Genomic DNA, 14,201 nt, shown 5'->3' on the forward strand with positions numbered 1-14,201 from the left:
AATCGACATGGCGAGCTGCGCACATCGATCCCGCGCGGTGAAGACGGGTGAGTAGATCGATTTTAGATAATCGATTTCAGCTACGCTATTCTCGTAGCTGAAATTGCGTATCTAAAATCGATTTTCGCGCGTCGTGTAGACCTGGCCTTAGTCTATAAAGTGCCACAGGACTCTTTGCTGCTTTTACAGATCCAGACTAACACAGCTACCTCTCTGATATGTTTAGAGAGAATCTTCTTTCCGTATCTCCTTTATTTATCAATCGATTTTGATAAAATATGAAATGACGTAGTCCGTTTTTTATTTTTTAGAGGCCCCTCATATTGCGAGGTCCTAAACTGTAGCTTAGTTAGCTTATATCTTAATCCGGCACTGGGACCGAACTCCATGACCCAGGAGGTCTCGTTCAGGCCTGTGTTCCTAGGCTCACACTAGGGGACCACAGGGATCCTTCTGGCCTGGGAATAAATGAATCACTGACCGGGGTGGGGGTGGGGGGGGCGCTAGGGAAGAAACTCACCAGCTGTCTCTTTGGATCAGGAGGCAGCTCGATCACCCTCCTAGCTGACGTTATGGCTATGATACAAACAGTTCCCATGGAGAGACGATGTCAGGAACATTCTTCCAAGGGCTAAAACGAGGCCCCATTAACTGGGTTAGAACCATATAAAGGTCCCAAGTAGAAGGCGGATCCCTGCTGGGAGGGTGGGTATTGACAAGACCCTTCAAGAGCCTTTAGCCACAGCGTGGCCAGACACAGGGGTTCTGGACCATGGGGCAGGAATTGCTGCCAGAAGCTCCATGGCTGAGGAAGAGGAGAGCTCTTGGGGTTTGAGACAAAAGAGAGACTCCAGAATGGGCTGCCCTGGAGCTGCGTTTCATCTGCATTCATGGGGAGAGTCGCAGCCTCCTGGTAGCGTCCTGGAGTTCAGTGCTGCTTCTCGCACCCTGCTGCACAGTCCAGCTCTGATGCAGGTAGATTCCCACAGTCCAGGCTGCGAGATGGAGCAGGACTGAGTCTGGGTGCTGGATGCAACCCCTCCTTGGAGTGAGATGGCCTGGAGGCAGGGAGCTTCCTGAATACCACTGTTGTCTGGCCCAGGAAGAGCTGCTAATATTAGCTAGGAGGGTGATCGAACTGCCTTCTGACCCAAAGAGACAGCTGACTAGCTTCTTCCCCAGGCCTCCCTCCCGGCCTGACAGGCTCCAGGGCAGAGATTCATAGATCCCAGGGCCAGAAGGACCCTTGTGACCATCTAGCGTTCTCTACATTAGGGTGTAAAATGGCTCAGAACCTACAGTGCCAGACCTAACCTACTTGCCTGTGCCCTGGGGCAGAGAGTGGGGCGTGGATCTGGGCTAGGGTTGGGGTTAGGTTAAGATTTAGGGATACCGCTAGGGCTGGGTTAGGATTAAGTTTAAGATTCTGTCCAGGGTAGTTTTAGTAAAAGTCAGGGACAGATCATGGACTTTTACTAAAAATACTCAGGGGGATGAGGACAAATACACTACTGCCAGGGGTTTGCAATGGGCATGTCGGACAGTATAAAAGTGCCAAATAAAAAGGTAAAATAACTGCTCTACGCCTACTCAAGATTCCCGTTTATGCATCCCAGGATCACATTAGCCTTCTTGACCACAGCGTCGCACTGAGAGCTCCTGTTCACCACTCCCACATCTTTGTCAGTCACTGCTTTCCAGCATAGAGTCCTCCCTCCTGTAAGTATGGCCTGCATTCTTTGTTACTAGACCTTTACGCTAAGCCATATGAAAATGCAGATTGTTTGCTTGCGCCTACGTTACAAAGTGTTCCAGATTGCTCTGAACTAGTGACTTGTCCTCTTCATTATTTACCACTCCCCCAATTTGTGTGTCATCTGCAAACTTCATCAATGACGACTTCATGTTTTCTTCCAGGTCACTGATAAAAATGCTAAAAAACGAAGACCCAGAAACTTGTGAGACCTCCCACTAGAAACAGACTCGCTCAATGATTCCCCATTTACAATTCTATTTTGAGACCTATCAGTTAGCTGCCTTTTAATCCACTGAATGTGTGCCATGTTAATTTTATATTGTTCTAGATTTAAATCAAAATGGGCTGTACCAAGTCAAAGGCCTTAGAGATGTGTAAGTATATTACATCAAACTTGTAATTGCAACAAAAATGATACCAAGTGAGTTTGACGGGATCTATTTTCCATCAAGCCATATTGACTGGCATCAATTTCATTATCCTTGTTTAATTTTTCATTAACCAAATCCTATATCAACCTCTTCCTTATCTACCTGGGGATCTGTCAGAATGACAGGCATATAATTACCCAAGTCATCTCTTTTACCCTTTTTAAATATTGTCACAACATTAGCTTTCTTCCAGTCTTCTGGCACTTTCACACTGCTCCAGGACTTACTGAAAACCAACATTAATGGTCCAGGAAGCTCCTCAGCCAGCTCTTTTAAAACTCTTGGATGCCAGTTACCTGGACCGATGATTTTAAATGTCTAATTTTAGTAGTTGCTGTTTAACATCCTCCTGAGAGACTAGTGGAATGGGAAGAGTGTTGTCATATGATATGACTTCATTATCTGTTTTTATAGCTATGCTTAGGGAAAGGCTAGAATTAGGGTGAAGGGCAGTTTTCACATTAGATTTAAGGTTAGTTGTCTAAACTGAATGTATTTCCAATATAAAGTTCACAAAATTGTTTAGTTTATTATTTTAAATAGATTTGCCTTAAATGGTGAGATTTAGCCACCATTTGCAGATAGCACGCACACACACATACACCCAACCATACGCTCTAACACACACCTAGTACATCTACTAATGTGTAAACAGTCCCACTAACTCTCTTACTCCCATTTGACCAGTCCTGGATCCCTGCCCTTTACATGAGTCAGTTCTGATGCTGTCATGCAACTCCCATCTCTTCACTGGATCTGCTGCTGCTCAGGGTTTGTACAGGGTGTGGCGGAGTGGGAGCAACGAGATCCCCCTGGAGCTAACACTAAGCAATGAGCAAGGCTTCACATCCAACATTCTTGTCTATATTAGGGTGTGGAATGGGTCAGGGCCCACAGTGCCAAACTTAACCTACATCCTCGTGTCCATATCCTGAGGGGCTTGGGCTGGGGCTGGGTTATAGTTATGGATATGATTTTGTCATGGTAAAATTAAACAAAGTCATGGTACAGTCATGGGGAAACTACAAAATGAGGTCTGGTGATGGCGGGGCGGAAGCCAAAACCAGAGCTCAGCTGCCCAGTGCTGAAGCCCGAGCCCGAGCGGGGCTGAAGCTGACTGAAGACGTCACAGAGAACTGCAACCAAATCAGATCCTTAGTTGTGGTTAGGTCTCGGATATGGTTGACCAGATGTCCCAATTTGATAGGGACAGTCTTGATTTTGCAGTCTTTTTCTTATATAGGCTCCTATTACCCCCCACCCCACCCTCCCGATTTTTCACACTTGCTGTGTGGTCACTCGAGTCTCGGCTGAGCGTTAGAATGGGGTTAGGGTTAGTGTGAGGGTCAGGGCGAGGTGCAGGGTTAAGGCCAGAGTTAGTTCTGGGTTAGCTGGATAAACGAATGGGTTTCCAACAGAAAACGACCCAAACCTTCTAGTTTATTGAATAGATTTTGGTTGAAAGGGCCAGATTTGGCCAACACTGGGTGACAGCACCCGTGACAACACTCACCCCCACCCGCCGCGCACAGGCTAACGCACCTCCGGCACACCCACTAATACACGTGTGTGCACAATGCACAACCCCACCCCCGACACACCCACTAATACAGGTGCGTGCACAATGCACAACCCCACCCTGGGCACACCCACTAATACACGTGCGTGCACAAGGCACAACCCCGGGCACACCCACTAATACACGTGCGTGCACAAGACAACCCCACCCTGGCACACTTACCACTAATTACAGTGTGTGCAAAACAAGCACAAGCCCCACCCCGCACACCCACTAATTACACGTGCGTGCACAATGCAACACCCCCACCCAGGCAACACCCACTAATACACGTGCGTGCACGAATGCACAACCCCGGGCAACCCACTAATCATGGTGCGTGCACAATGCACAACCCCACCGGGACAACCACACTAAATACACGTGCGTCACAAGGCACAACCCCACCCCGGGCACACCTCATCTAATACCGTCGGCACAAAGGCACAACCCCTGGGCCACCACTAATCAGTCGGACAATGCACAAGATCGCTTGGTAACCCGACCCCCGGCAACACACTAATACACGTGCCGTGCACAATGCCACACCCACCCTGGCACACCACTAATACCGTGCGTGCACAAGGCACAACCCTCCGGGCACACACCACTATCACGTGCGTGCACAATGCACAACCCCAACCTGGGCACACTGCCCACTATACACGTGTGTGCAGCATGCCACAACCCACCACCTCGGCGCACCCACTAATACACGGCCGTCACAATGCACAACCCCACCAGGGCAACACCCACTAAATAACTGTGTGCACAAGGCACACCCCACCTCCCGGGAAGGTCCACTAATACCAGTTCGTGCGTGCACGAAAGGCACAACCCGCGGCACACCCATAATACAGGTGCGTTGCACAATGCACAACCCCACCCCGGCACACCCACTAATACACGAGTGCGTGCAACAATGCCAACCCCAACCTCTGGGCACACACAATACACGTGTGTGCACAAGGCACAACTCCGGGCACACCCACATAATTACATACGTGCGTGCACAATGCACAACCCCCACGCTGGGCACATCCACTAATAAACAACAAACGTTGTTTTTGGCGTTTTTTGCACCAATGCACAAACCCACCGCTCCCGGCACACCCTAATACAGACGTGCGTGCACAATGCACACCCCCCAGACACCCCACCTAATACACGTAGCGTGCACAATGCCAGCAACCACCCGGGCCACCACTAATAACGTGTCGTGCACAAGGCACAAACCCGGGGCAATCCACTAATCAGGTGCGTGCACAATGCACAACCCACACCCCGGTCACACCACTAATACACGTGCGTGCAACAATGCACAACCCCACCCTGGGCACACCCACTAATACACGTGTGTGCACCAAGGCACAAACCCCGGGACACACCCCACTAATAAGGTGCGTGACAATTGCACACCACACTGGGCACACCCACTAATACACGTGGCGTGCACACATGCACAACCCCACCCCAGGGGCACAACCACTAATACACGTGCGTGCAACAATGCACAACCCCACCCAGGGCAACACCCCATTAATACACGTGTGCGTGCATCAACAAACCCCACCCCGGGCACACACCACTACTAATACAACGTGCGTGCACAAGGCACACGCCCGGGCACACCCACTAATACACGTGCGTGCACAAGGGCACACGCGTACACAGCCCCACACACACGCCCTGCTCCGCCACCTCTGTCCTCTCCGCGCCCGCTCCTGCTGCACCACGGTCCCGCCCGCGCTCCAGCTCAGACCTGGAGCGTCCTCCGGCTCAGGCCGTCACGGGGCCCCCTCCGCAGAGAGACTCCCCCCGCCCCCCGCCCGAACGCGCGGTGCACGCTGGGACACCGAAGGCATTGTCTGCCACCGGCTCCCGGCGCGGGTGCGCGGCTTGTGGGGGGCGGAGCCTGCGCCGGGCCCCCGGGCTCGGGAAGGCGAGCTCGGGCAGGTACCGGGGGGGGGCCGGGTCCGTTTGTCCAGAGGGGACACGGGGGGGGCCCGGCCCGTTTGCCCGGAGGGGGCATCTATTAGGAAGACATCGGGGGCCGGGGCCGGGGCTGGGGCCGGCTCAAATGCCCAGTATGGGGGCACGGGGTCCGCATCGGAGGCCCATTGCCCGGAGGGGAGCATGGGGAGGGGGCCAGGCTCACTGCCCAGATGGGGGTACGGGAAGCATCGTGGGGCTGGGCCTGTTGCCCGGAGAGGGGCACGGGGAGCATGAGGGGGCCTGGCCCATTGCCCGGAGGGGGGCACGGGGGGCGTCGGGCGGCCGGGCCCGTTGCCCGGGGTGGAGAATGAGGAGGGGGCCTGGCCCGTTGCCCGGAGGGGGCCATGGGGGGCATGGGGAGGGGGCCGGGCCCATTGCCCGGGGTGGAGAATGAGGAGGGGGCCCGGCCCGTTGCCCGGAGGGGAGCATGGGGAGGGGGCCAGGCTCACTGCCCAGATGGGGGTACGGGAAGCATCGTGGGGCTGGGCCTGTTGCCCGGAGAGGGGCACGGGGAGCATGAGGGGGCCTGGCCCATTGCCCGGAGGGGGGCACGGGGGGCGTCGGGCGGCCGGGCCCGTTGCCCGGGGTGGAGAATGAGGAGGGGGCCTGGCCCGTTGCCCGGAGGGGAGCATGGGGAGGGGGCCGGGTTCACTGCCCAGATGGGGGTACGGGAAGCATCGTGGGGCTGGGCCTGTTGCCCGGAGGGGGACATGGGGGGCGTCGGGCAGCCGGGCCTGTTGCCCGGAGAGGGGCACGGGGAGCATGGGGAGGCTGAGACCCGGCAGCAGGAGGGGGCCGGGCAGGGCAGGCTGGTTCGGGGTTGACAGGAGGCTGCTTTTCCCCACTGCCCAGCTGACCTTGTATCCCCTGTAGCAGTGGCAGTGGCTCCCCACGCCCACCCTCCGCCCGCAGGGCCATGGGGGACCTGGGTCTGGGCCAGGAGTTCCACACGTGGCATCAGTTCAGCAGCTTCTTCGATGACTGGTGCGAGAAGCACAAGGTGCTGTTCATCATCGCCAGCCTCAAGCCGCTGATCTCGCTGCGCCAGAACCCGCTGCACTACCAGCCCAGCCTGGCCGCCACCCTGCGCTTCCGCTTCGTCCGCCTCATCTGCAAGCACAGTGGCACCTATGTGGGCCAGAGCACCGTGCAACGCAACCGGCTGTAAGTGGGACGCCCTGGGGCTCGCTGTGGGGCCGTGCACCTCCCCCCCAATAAGTCCACCCTCTGCAGCATTTAGGTTCTGCTGGCAGATCTTTCCCCTGCTATCCTGACTCTACTGTTACATGGGGCTCTGCTCTCCCCCGGGTGCGGCTGGGGGCCTGTCGTGTTCCCCCGGCTGTGGTGGCGGAGGGGCCCTGCCTGGGGGAGCTGCCATTAGCCTTGCCAGGGCATTGCTGGGCATTACTGGGTTGCATTTGGCCTGGCCAGGAGGTTTCCAGGCTGGCCATGTTAAATGTGCCAGTGATGGGGCTCCCCTGCATGTCCTGGAGGTAGCAGTTTGCTGCCTGAGCACCGCTCCCTGGTTCTGTGCTCTGTGGCACCTGGCAACACTGCCCTGTGGGGCCATGGCCCCTCTCCATTTAGTCCCCTCAGGTCAAGGGATGGGTTGGGCACAAGGTGCCAATGTGGGTGGCTTGCCAGAGTGACTTCCACTGCCCATGTCACTGGCAGCGGTGGGTAATGTCTTTATCTGCTTCAGGCTCACCCCTTCTCCCAGACCCTAGAGGCTGTCCCCACTCCCCATCCCCTCCCACATCGCTGCCCCATGCTGACCGCTCCATTTCCCCTCCCCAGCAGCGAGAAGATTGACTGCCCGGCCTCCATCACGCTGCGACTGGGCCCCAAGAAGGACCGTCTGGTGGTGATTGAGGCCAGCCTGGAGCACAACCACAAGTTGTCAGAGGTGGAGTTTGCTCACTACTTCAAGCGTCACCAGCTCGAGGCCAGCATGGGGCTGCCCATCCGCATCACCAACAGCGTGTCCAAGAGGTTCCTGGCGCCCGACCTGATCTGGAACCTGGAGGACTACAGCAAGGCCAAGGACAAGGGCATGTGCGAGCTGCTGAGCCAGCTGGACGGCCTCTTCAAGAGCGACCCAGGCGCCAAGGTCAAGCTGGTCTTCCAAGAGGATGTGGCCGTGCTCAACAGCATCTTCCTGGCCACGTCGCACATGCGGGGCCTGGTGCAGCGCTTCCCCCGCTGCCTCTACATGGACAAGGCGGCCTGCGTCAACAGCGAGTTCGAGCTGTACTCGGTGCTTTGCCAGGACGGCAACGGGCGGGGCCGCGAGTGTGCCTATTGCGTGGCCCGCCGGGGCGTGCCCGATCTGGTCATCTTCATTGTGGCCTCCCTGGTGCAGAGCGCGCCTGATATCAAGCTGAAGGTGAAGTGCCTGACCGTGGGGGCGGGTATTACGGACGTGGATGCGGTGGAGGAGGTGCTGCCTTGTACCCGTGTCCAGATCTGCCGGCTGCAGGTGCTGGAGGCACTGTACCGCAAGGCGCGCGAGCTGGCCGTGCCCAAGGAGGACAAGGTGCGCAACCTGCTGCACAACATGGCCAACGCCAGCTCGCCCCGCGTCTACAGCCAGTACCTGAGTGACCTGGAGGACGTGGCACCGCTGCCCTTCCTGCAGTACTACCTGGAGCACTGGCACCACAACAAGGGCATGTGGGCAGAGTGCTGGGCCTTCGAGCGCAACTGCGACTGCCCCTTCCTGGAGCACATGAGCTTCCACCAGCAGAAGCTGCGCTCAGCACTAAGCCCGCCTCTGGGGCTGGCGGCCTGCGTGCGGGGGCTGCTGGAGCTTCAGGTGCTGCGGGTGGAGATGGCAGCGCTCAATGAAGAGCGGGTGTCGGAGCTGTACCGCGCCGTGTGCCCACCTGACAGCGCTGCGCTCATCGCCGAGGAGCTTGGCCTGGCCAAACATGCCAACTACCACGTCAAGGAGGTGCCCGAGGGCTTCCTGCTGGATGGCGGCATCTGCTCCTTCCTGGTGAGCCGCGATCTGGCCGCCTGCTCCTGTTCCATATATGTCTCAAGCCGCCGGCCCTGCCGCCACCTCTTCGCCACCCGCCTCTGGACTGGGCAGCCCCTCTACGACCCTGGCTTGCTGCATGCCTCATTGGGCAGTGAGGGGCAGGACACCTAGCGCCAGGGGTGCTGCCCAGACTGGCATTTCCTAGTGCTGGGGCATGGCATGGTCCCACTCGGCTGCCTCCTAGTGCTGGGGGTGCTGCACAGACTGGCACCTTTTAGCACAGGGGTGCTGTAGCCCCTGCCAGGCACTAGAGGAGCCAGCCACTTCCTAGCCCCTGGATGCCACTTGGACTGACACAGCCTCAGAGTTGCTCCCACAGCGCCACTCTAGGGGTGGAGAGGAGGAGGTGCCTGGGGGCAGAGGAGAGAACTGCCTGCCAACAGGTCCAGGGTACGGGACTGCAGGGGATGTGTGGGATGGGCAAGTCCCCATGGCACAAGGCTGGGGGTGCATGGCCTCAGGGCAGTGAGGAGGGACATGGGGATGCCTGAGAGGGTCAAGGAATGGGGGGTGGGTCCGGTTGTGCCCGTGACTCTTTATAAACTTCCCATCAATAAAATGCCTTTGGGAAAGTGCTGTCTGTGACGTGACCCAGCCAGGGGTGGGGTGGATGTGCCCTGCTCTGCCCAGCAAGTCCCAGGGAGACAGACTTCTGGGGGAGAGGGGTTCCCTCTGCAGGGGCAGTGCACCTCAGCTGGGATCGACAGTGACGCTGGCCACGCTGTGAAAGCTGTTGGGTTTGTTACTCAGCCGCACACAGTGCAGGCTGTCCTTAGCTCAGAACAGAGAGCTGGAGGTTCAAGCAGAGCCCATTCTGGTCAGCCCAGAGCTCAGCCGAGCTATAGGGAACCCCATTGTTCCAGCTCTGTCTCTTCTGTCTGACCGCCTTGGTCTGTTCCCAGGGGAGAGTCCCGATTTCTTCCAGCAGCCAGCCCTTATCCCCCACCTCCCCAGTCTGTGCCCAGCTTCCCTGCAGAGAGCGAGGGAATCCGTCCCCCTCTGGGGTGTTGGGTGCTAGGTGTCCATGTCCTGGGCACTGGGTTGCCCCTCTTCCCTCGAGTACAGCCCTTGAGGGTGGTGGTACCCAAGGGGAGAGCCCCTGCCCACAGGTCCTGCTCTGTGTGTGGCCAGGGAGGGGAACGAGAGGAGCCCCATTTGCCAGAGGGGGAATGGGATGGAAGCAGGTCACGCGGTCACTATCACAGTGAACTTGCACCCCTCTCATGCCCAAGATCTGCAAGTACCACTCAATCGTGACACAAGCCCAACTGTCCCAGTGCCTCCTACCCCACTAGATAACCGCTCCCATTCCACAGCCAGGAACAGAACCCAGGAGTCCTGATCCCCCCCATAACTGACAGCAATGAGCGCAAAGCGATTGTGCTATAGGGACAATTAATAAAGGGGGACTAGTCACCCCTGGGGGGTGTCCTGTTGGGCTCTCTTCTCGGCCCGTGGCTGGGCAGTGGCTGTATTGATGAGCTGGAAGGAAACATAGGCCCACTGCCGGTGAAGCATTCAGGTGAGACAGTGCGGAAGTGGTGAGTAATGCCAGGGACACACAGCACTGCAGAGCGAGCTGCACCGCTCGTACAGTGTGTGCATCCAAACAGCATGCACCTCAACATGGCCAGGGGCAAGGGCACACCTCTGGGAACTAAGAGGAGGGGTCGTGTGCCAGATGTGGGGCCTGTGTCCTGGAGAGCAGGGACACCAGAAAGGGAGTCCCATTGGAATTGAACTGCCCAACGCTCCCAGTGTGGGGCTGTGACTAAGAGGGTGTGTGTGTGGCTGGGCTGAATCAGCCTGGGGAGGGGATTGTGTTAGTGAGACTGGTACTGGGTCTGGTGTATAGTCATAGCTTCATGCAGTTTAAGGCCAGATGGGCTCATCTGCACTGATCTGCATGGCCCAGGTGTTACACTGCACGCAGACACCCCTGGACCGAGCCCAGGGACTTCAGTCAGATGAAAGCATTTCAGTCCTCAAGGCACTGATTTCTGTCTCAGGCAGAGAGGCGAGACCAAGGGCGATGGCAGGGAATTGATCAGGTGAGATCTGCCCAACTCTATCCCAGCAGGTAACCCCTGCCTCAGGCTGTAGAGGAGGGTGGACCCCCCCAAAGTCCCTGCCAGTCTGATCTGGCAGGAAATTCCCAGTGGATCCCAAACCAGGTGACCCACATATGAGAGTGAGATAGCAGCCAGGCAGCTAGACAGAGGATGTCCTCACTGCAAACAGGACAGGGACAAGTGGGACAGGGCTGGAGAAGAGCTACAAGAAGCGGGGCCTGGGAACCTGCCGAGCAGGTAGAGGCTGAAGGATCTCAGTGGACTCAAGTGTCTCCGCGTCTCTGGGTACCTGCCCGGGGAGGGGATTTCAGAGAGCAGGGGTCTCTCTGCTCCCCCAGCAAAGGCAGAGCCTGGCTGGAGCTGACGCTGGATAATCCCTGGACTAGAAATAGGAGGTCATTGTTTACCAGGGAGGGGAACTGACAGAACAACTGGCCTGGAATGTGGGATTCTGCATCCCTGGCAGTCAGTACATCAGGACCACATGTATTTGCTGTAGCCCAGTCAGAGGTCAGTAGGCAGAGTTCACTGGTTGGGTTTGCCCAACCTGGGTGATGCAGAAACCAGACTGGGTCCCTTCTGGCCTATTAACTAAAGACACTCACAGGCCGTGTCTAACATTGCAGACTTTGGTCCACGCACGTTGCACAAGGTGTACAACTGCTAAAGTTTGTATATTTGTCGGGCGTGTGCGTACCTGGCTGCTTGTGTTGGTGCTGTATACCCCACAGGAGTGCTTGTGTCGCTACATAGTGTGGTGCACCACGGGCAGGTATCCCACTGTTCGGCACAATGCCTTTTGGGAAATTTTCACAATGTATTGTGGGACTGGTGCAACTTGCCCAGGGATCTGGGAACTAGGGGGTCAAGTTCCCAGCTTGCAACTTTCTCCATCCCATAATGCCATCCATATCCCATCATTTTTTTGTCTTTTTTTTTTTTAAATCCCCAACCCCTTGTGTCACTCTTCTGTCTCTGCCGTCTGTGAGAGAAGGATGGAGCCTGCAGCACTCTGCACTGTTCTTGTGAACATTGCAAACACAAGAAGTGCAGTTCTGTATGTGCAGACCTGCAGGAAGAACCACAACAATGGGAGACATGAGATTTCTTTGAGGACACTGCTAAGGGACAGCGACAAACAGTTCAGGATTGTCTGTGGCATTCACACTGGAGCACTGCTTCCAGGCCCAAGAAATGAGCACAGACTGGTGGCATCATATCGTAATGCAGGTTGGGATGATCAGCAGTGGCTGCAGAACTTTCAGATGTGAAAGGCCACGTTCCTGGGTCTGTGTGTTGAGCTTGCCCCAGCCCTCCAGTGCAGGGACACCAGAATGAGTGCTGCACTGACAATGGAGAAGTGTGTGGAGATCACACTCTGGACGCTTGCAATGCAGGATTGCTGCCAGTCAGTAGGAATCATTCTGGAATTGGAAAATCCACTGTGGGAGTGTGATGGGTCTCAGGGTCCTGCCATACCCATCCCAGAAAAGGAGCAGTAGAGGAGTCCTCCAAGCAAGGTACCGGTTTAAAGACTGCAGACGCACCCACCCAGGAAAGGAGGTGGATGCCACGCCATTACATGGGACCATTATCATGCAGCATGTAGGACTGTTACTTGTCTCCTGCGGCGCAGGACTGTGGCTCTCAGCAATGTGCAGGACACACCGGATGGATTTACAGCAACAGGGTTCCCAAACTGCGGTGGGGCGATAAACAACATGCACATCCCTGTTTTGGCACCAGCCCGCCTCATTAAAGAGGACATCAACAGAAAGAGCTTTTTTATGATCATGCAAGTGTTGGGTGGATCACCAGGGATGCTCCACTGACATCAGTGTAGGCTGGTCAGGGATGTGCATGACACGTATGTCTTTAAGAACACAGCGCTGTGCAGAAAGCTGCGAGTAGGGACTTTCTTTCCTGACTGGCAGATTACCGTTGGCGATCTTGAAATGCCAATAGTGATCCTGGGGGACCAGCCTGTAGGAGAGAGAGAGCCTGAAGTCCTGGGCCTGGAATAAGATTTGAGGCCTGAAGCAGAGGCTGAGAGTCAAAGTTAGGCCCTGTGTTAAAGTAGCTGTTTACAAGTTTACTGTATGACCTTTGCAAAAATATTGCTAGCTTTGCTAAAATACAGGCCCCCTGGAGAAGTGACAGATACAGGGTATGTGTGAAAACACACTCCAGACGATCAGTCCAGGGCCATCCTGAGCTAACACCAGACAAGATGTTTTGCCCCAGGCATCTGGAGCATGATACAAGGGGAGGTAGCAAGCAGAAGCCATGAACCAGGGAGAGTTGTTTGTCTCAGTCTATAAATGTTGGGATGCCTCACTTTCAGGGCTGGCTTTAGGACGATTTACCTAATTCTCCCGAATTGGGCCCCGTGCCCCTAAGAGGGCCCCGCAACGGCCCTAAGGACTCTCCACCGACATGCTGCCAAAAGCACTGGCAGCCAGTTGAGCTGCTGCCGAAGTCCCGCTGCTGTCTTCAGTGGCAGCTCTTTCGAATCAGGCCCCACAGTGCCTAAAGCTGGCCCTGCTCACTTTATCCCTGGGGGACAGCAGAAATTGCTGCGAATGACTGACTTGCTCTTTGCCACAGGGAACTCGTGTTAGCACACCTGTAGCTCCTATGGGGCACTAGGATTGTGTCTTGAGGGCACTAAACCTGGCTGAGTGCCTTTGTCACAGAGCAGTGCCGGTAATCATTCTTGAATAACACTGAGGTCTGTGGAATTAGAAAGGGGCAGTTTATGCTTGCATTGAGAACACTGGCTTTTTTTAAGGCAAAGACATGGAGCAGCTGTAACAACTCAAAGCAGCCCTGGACTGTGTCACCACAGCAACACTTCAGCCTTCTGTATTTGACAACACAGACTAGCCCTAGCTCATGAAGCTGTACAACGGCCACATCGACAGCACCAAGGAAGGGTTCAACTTCTTCTGGGCTCAGCAGTTGCAGAATGACAGCTGAATGTGCTTTTGGTAGACAGGGCACTGGCATTGTTTACTCAGAAGGTTGGATCTCTGTGCAAAAAATATCTCCCTGGGTTACAGCTGCCTGCTGTGTCCTGTGAGGTAAAGGGGGGTGTCATAAAGCATAATTCCCAATTCTGAACATTAGCGTCCAAAAGTGGGTGCCTGCATGAACCTCCAAGCTTAATTACCAGCTTGGATCTTATAGCGCTGCCACCAGACAGGAATTACAGTGCCTGCCTCACTCTGGTCTCCCCAAAACCTTTCCTGGGGGACCCCAAGGCTCAGATGCCCTGAGTCTACAACAAAGGGAAATAACCCTCTCCCCTTGTCTCCTCTTTATTTCCTCCCCGGCTTCCCCTCCC

The 14,201-nt window shown here is 55.9% G+C and overlaps 2 protein-coding genes across 2 annotated transcripts in view; one reads left to right on the top strand and one right to left on the bottom strand.

The window, feature by feature from the left end:
* LOC116835240 (scavenger receptor cysteine-rich domain-containing protein DMBT1-like) overlaps positions 1-14,201 on the bottom strand; it is a 633,172-nt gene that overhangs the window by 125,787 nt on the left and 493,184 nt on the right. The gene's annotated exons all lie outside the window — the stretch shown is intronic.
* The window catches only part of ZSWIM9 (zinc finger SWIM-type containing 9), a 31,722-nt gene continuing 23,192 nt past the window's right edge, over positions 5,672-14,201 (top strand). The window contains exons 1-3 of the mRNA XM_075070506.1: positions 5,672-5,701; positions 6,617-6,904; positions 7,538-8,893. Coding sequence (XP_074926607.1) covers positions 6,657-6,904; positions 7,538-8,893 — 1,604 coding nt within the window. The 5' untranslated portion in view covers positions 5,672-5,701; positions 6,617-6,656. The remainder of the gene's footprint in view (positions 5,702-6,616; positions 6,905-7,537; positions 8,894-14,201) is intronic.

The sequence above is a fragment of the Chelonoidis abingdonii genome, chromosome 11, assembly GCF_003597395.2.
Source record: "Chelonoidis abingdonii isolate Lonesome George chromosome 11, CheloAbing_2.0, whole genome shotgun sequence".
Classification (NCBI taxonomy): Eukaryota; Metazoa; Chordata; order Testudines; family Testudinidae; genus Chelonoidis; species Chelonoidis abingdonii.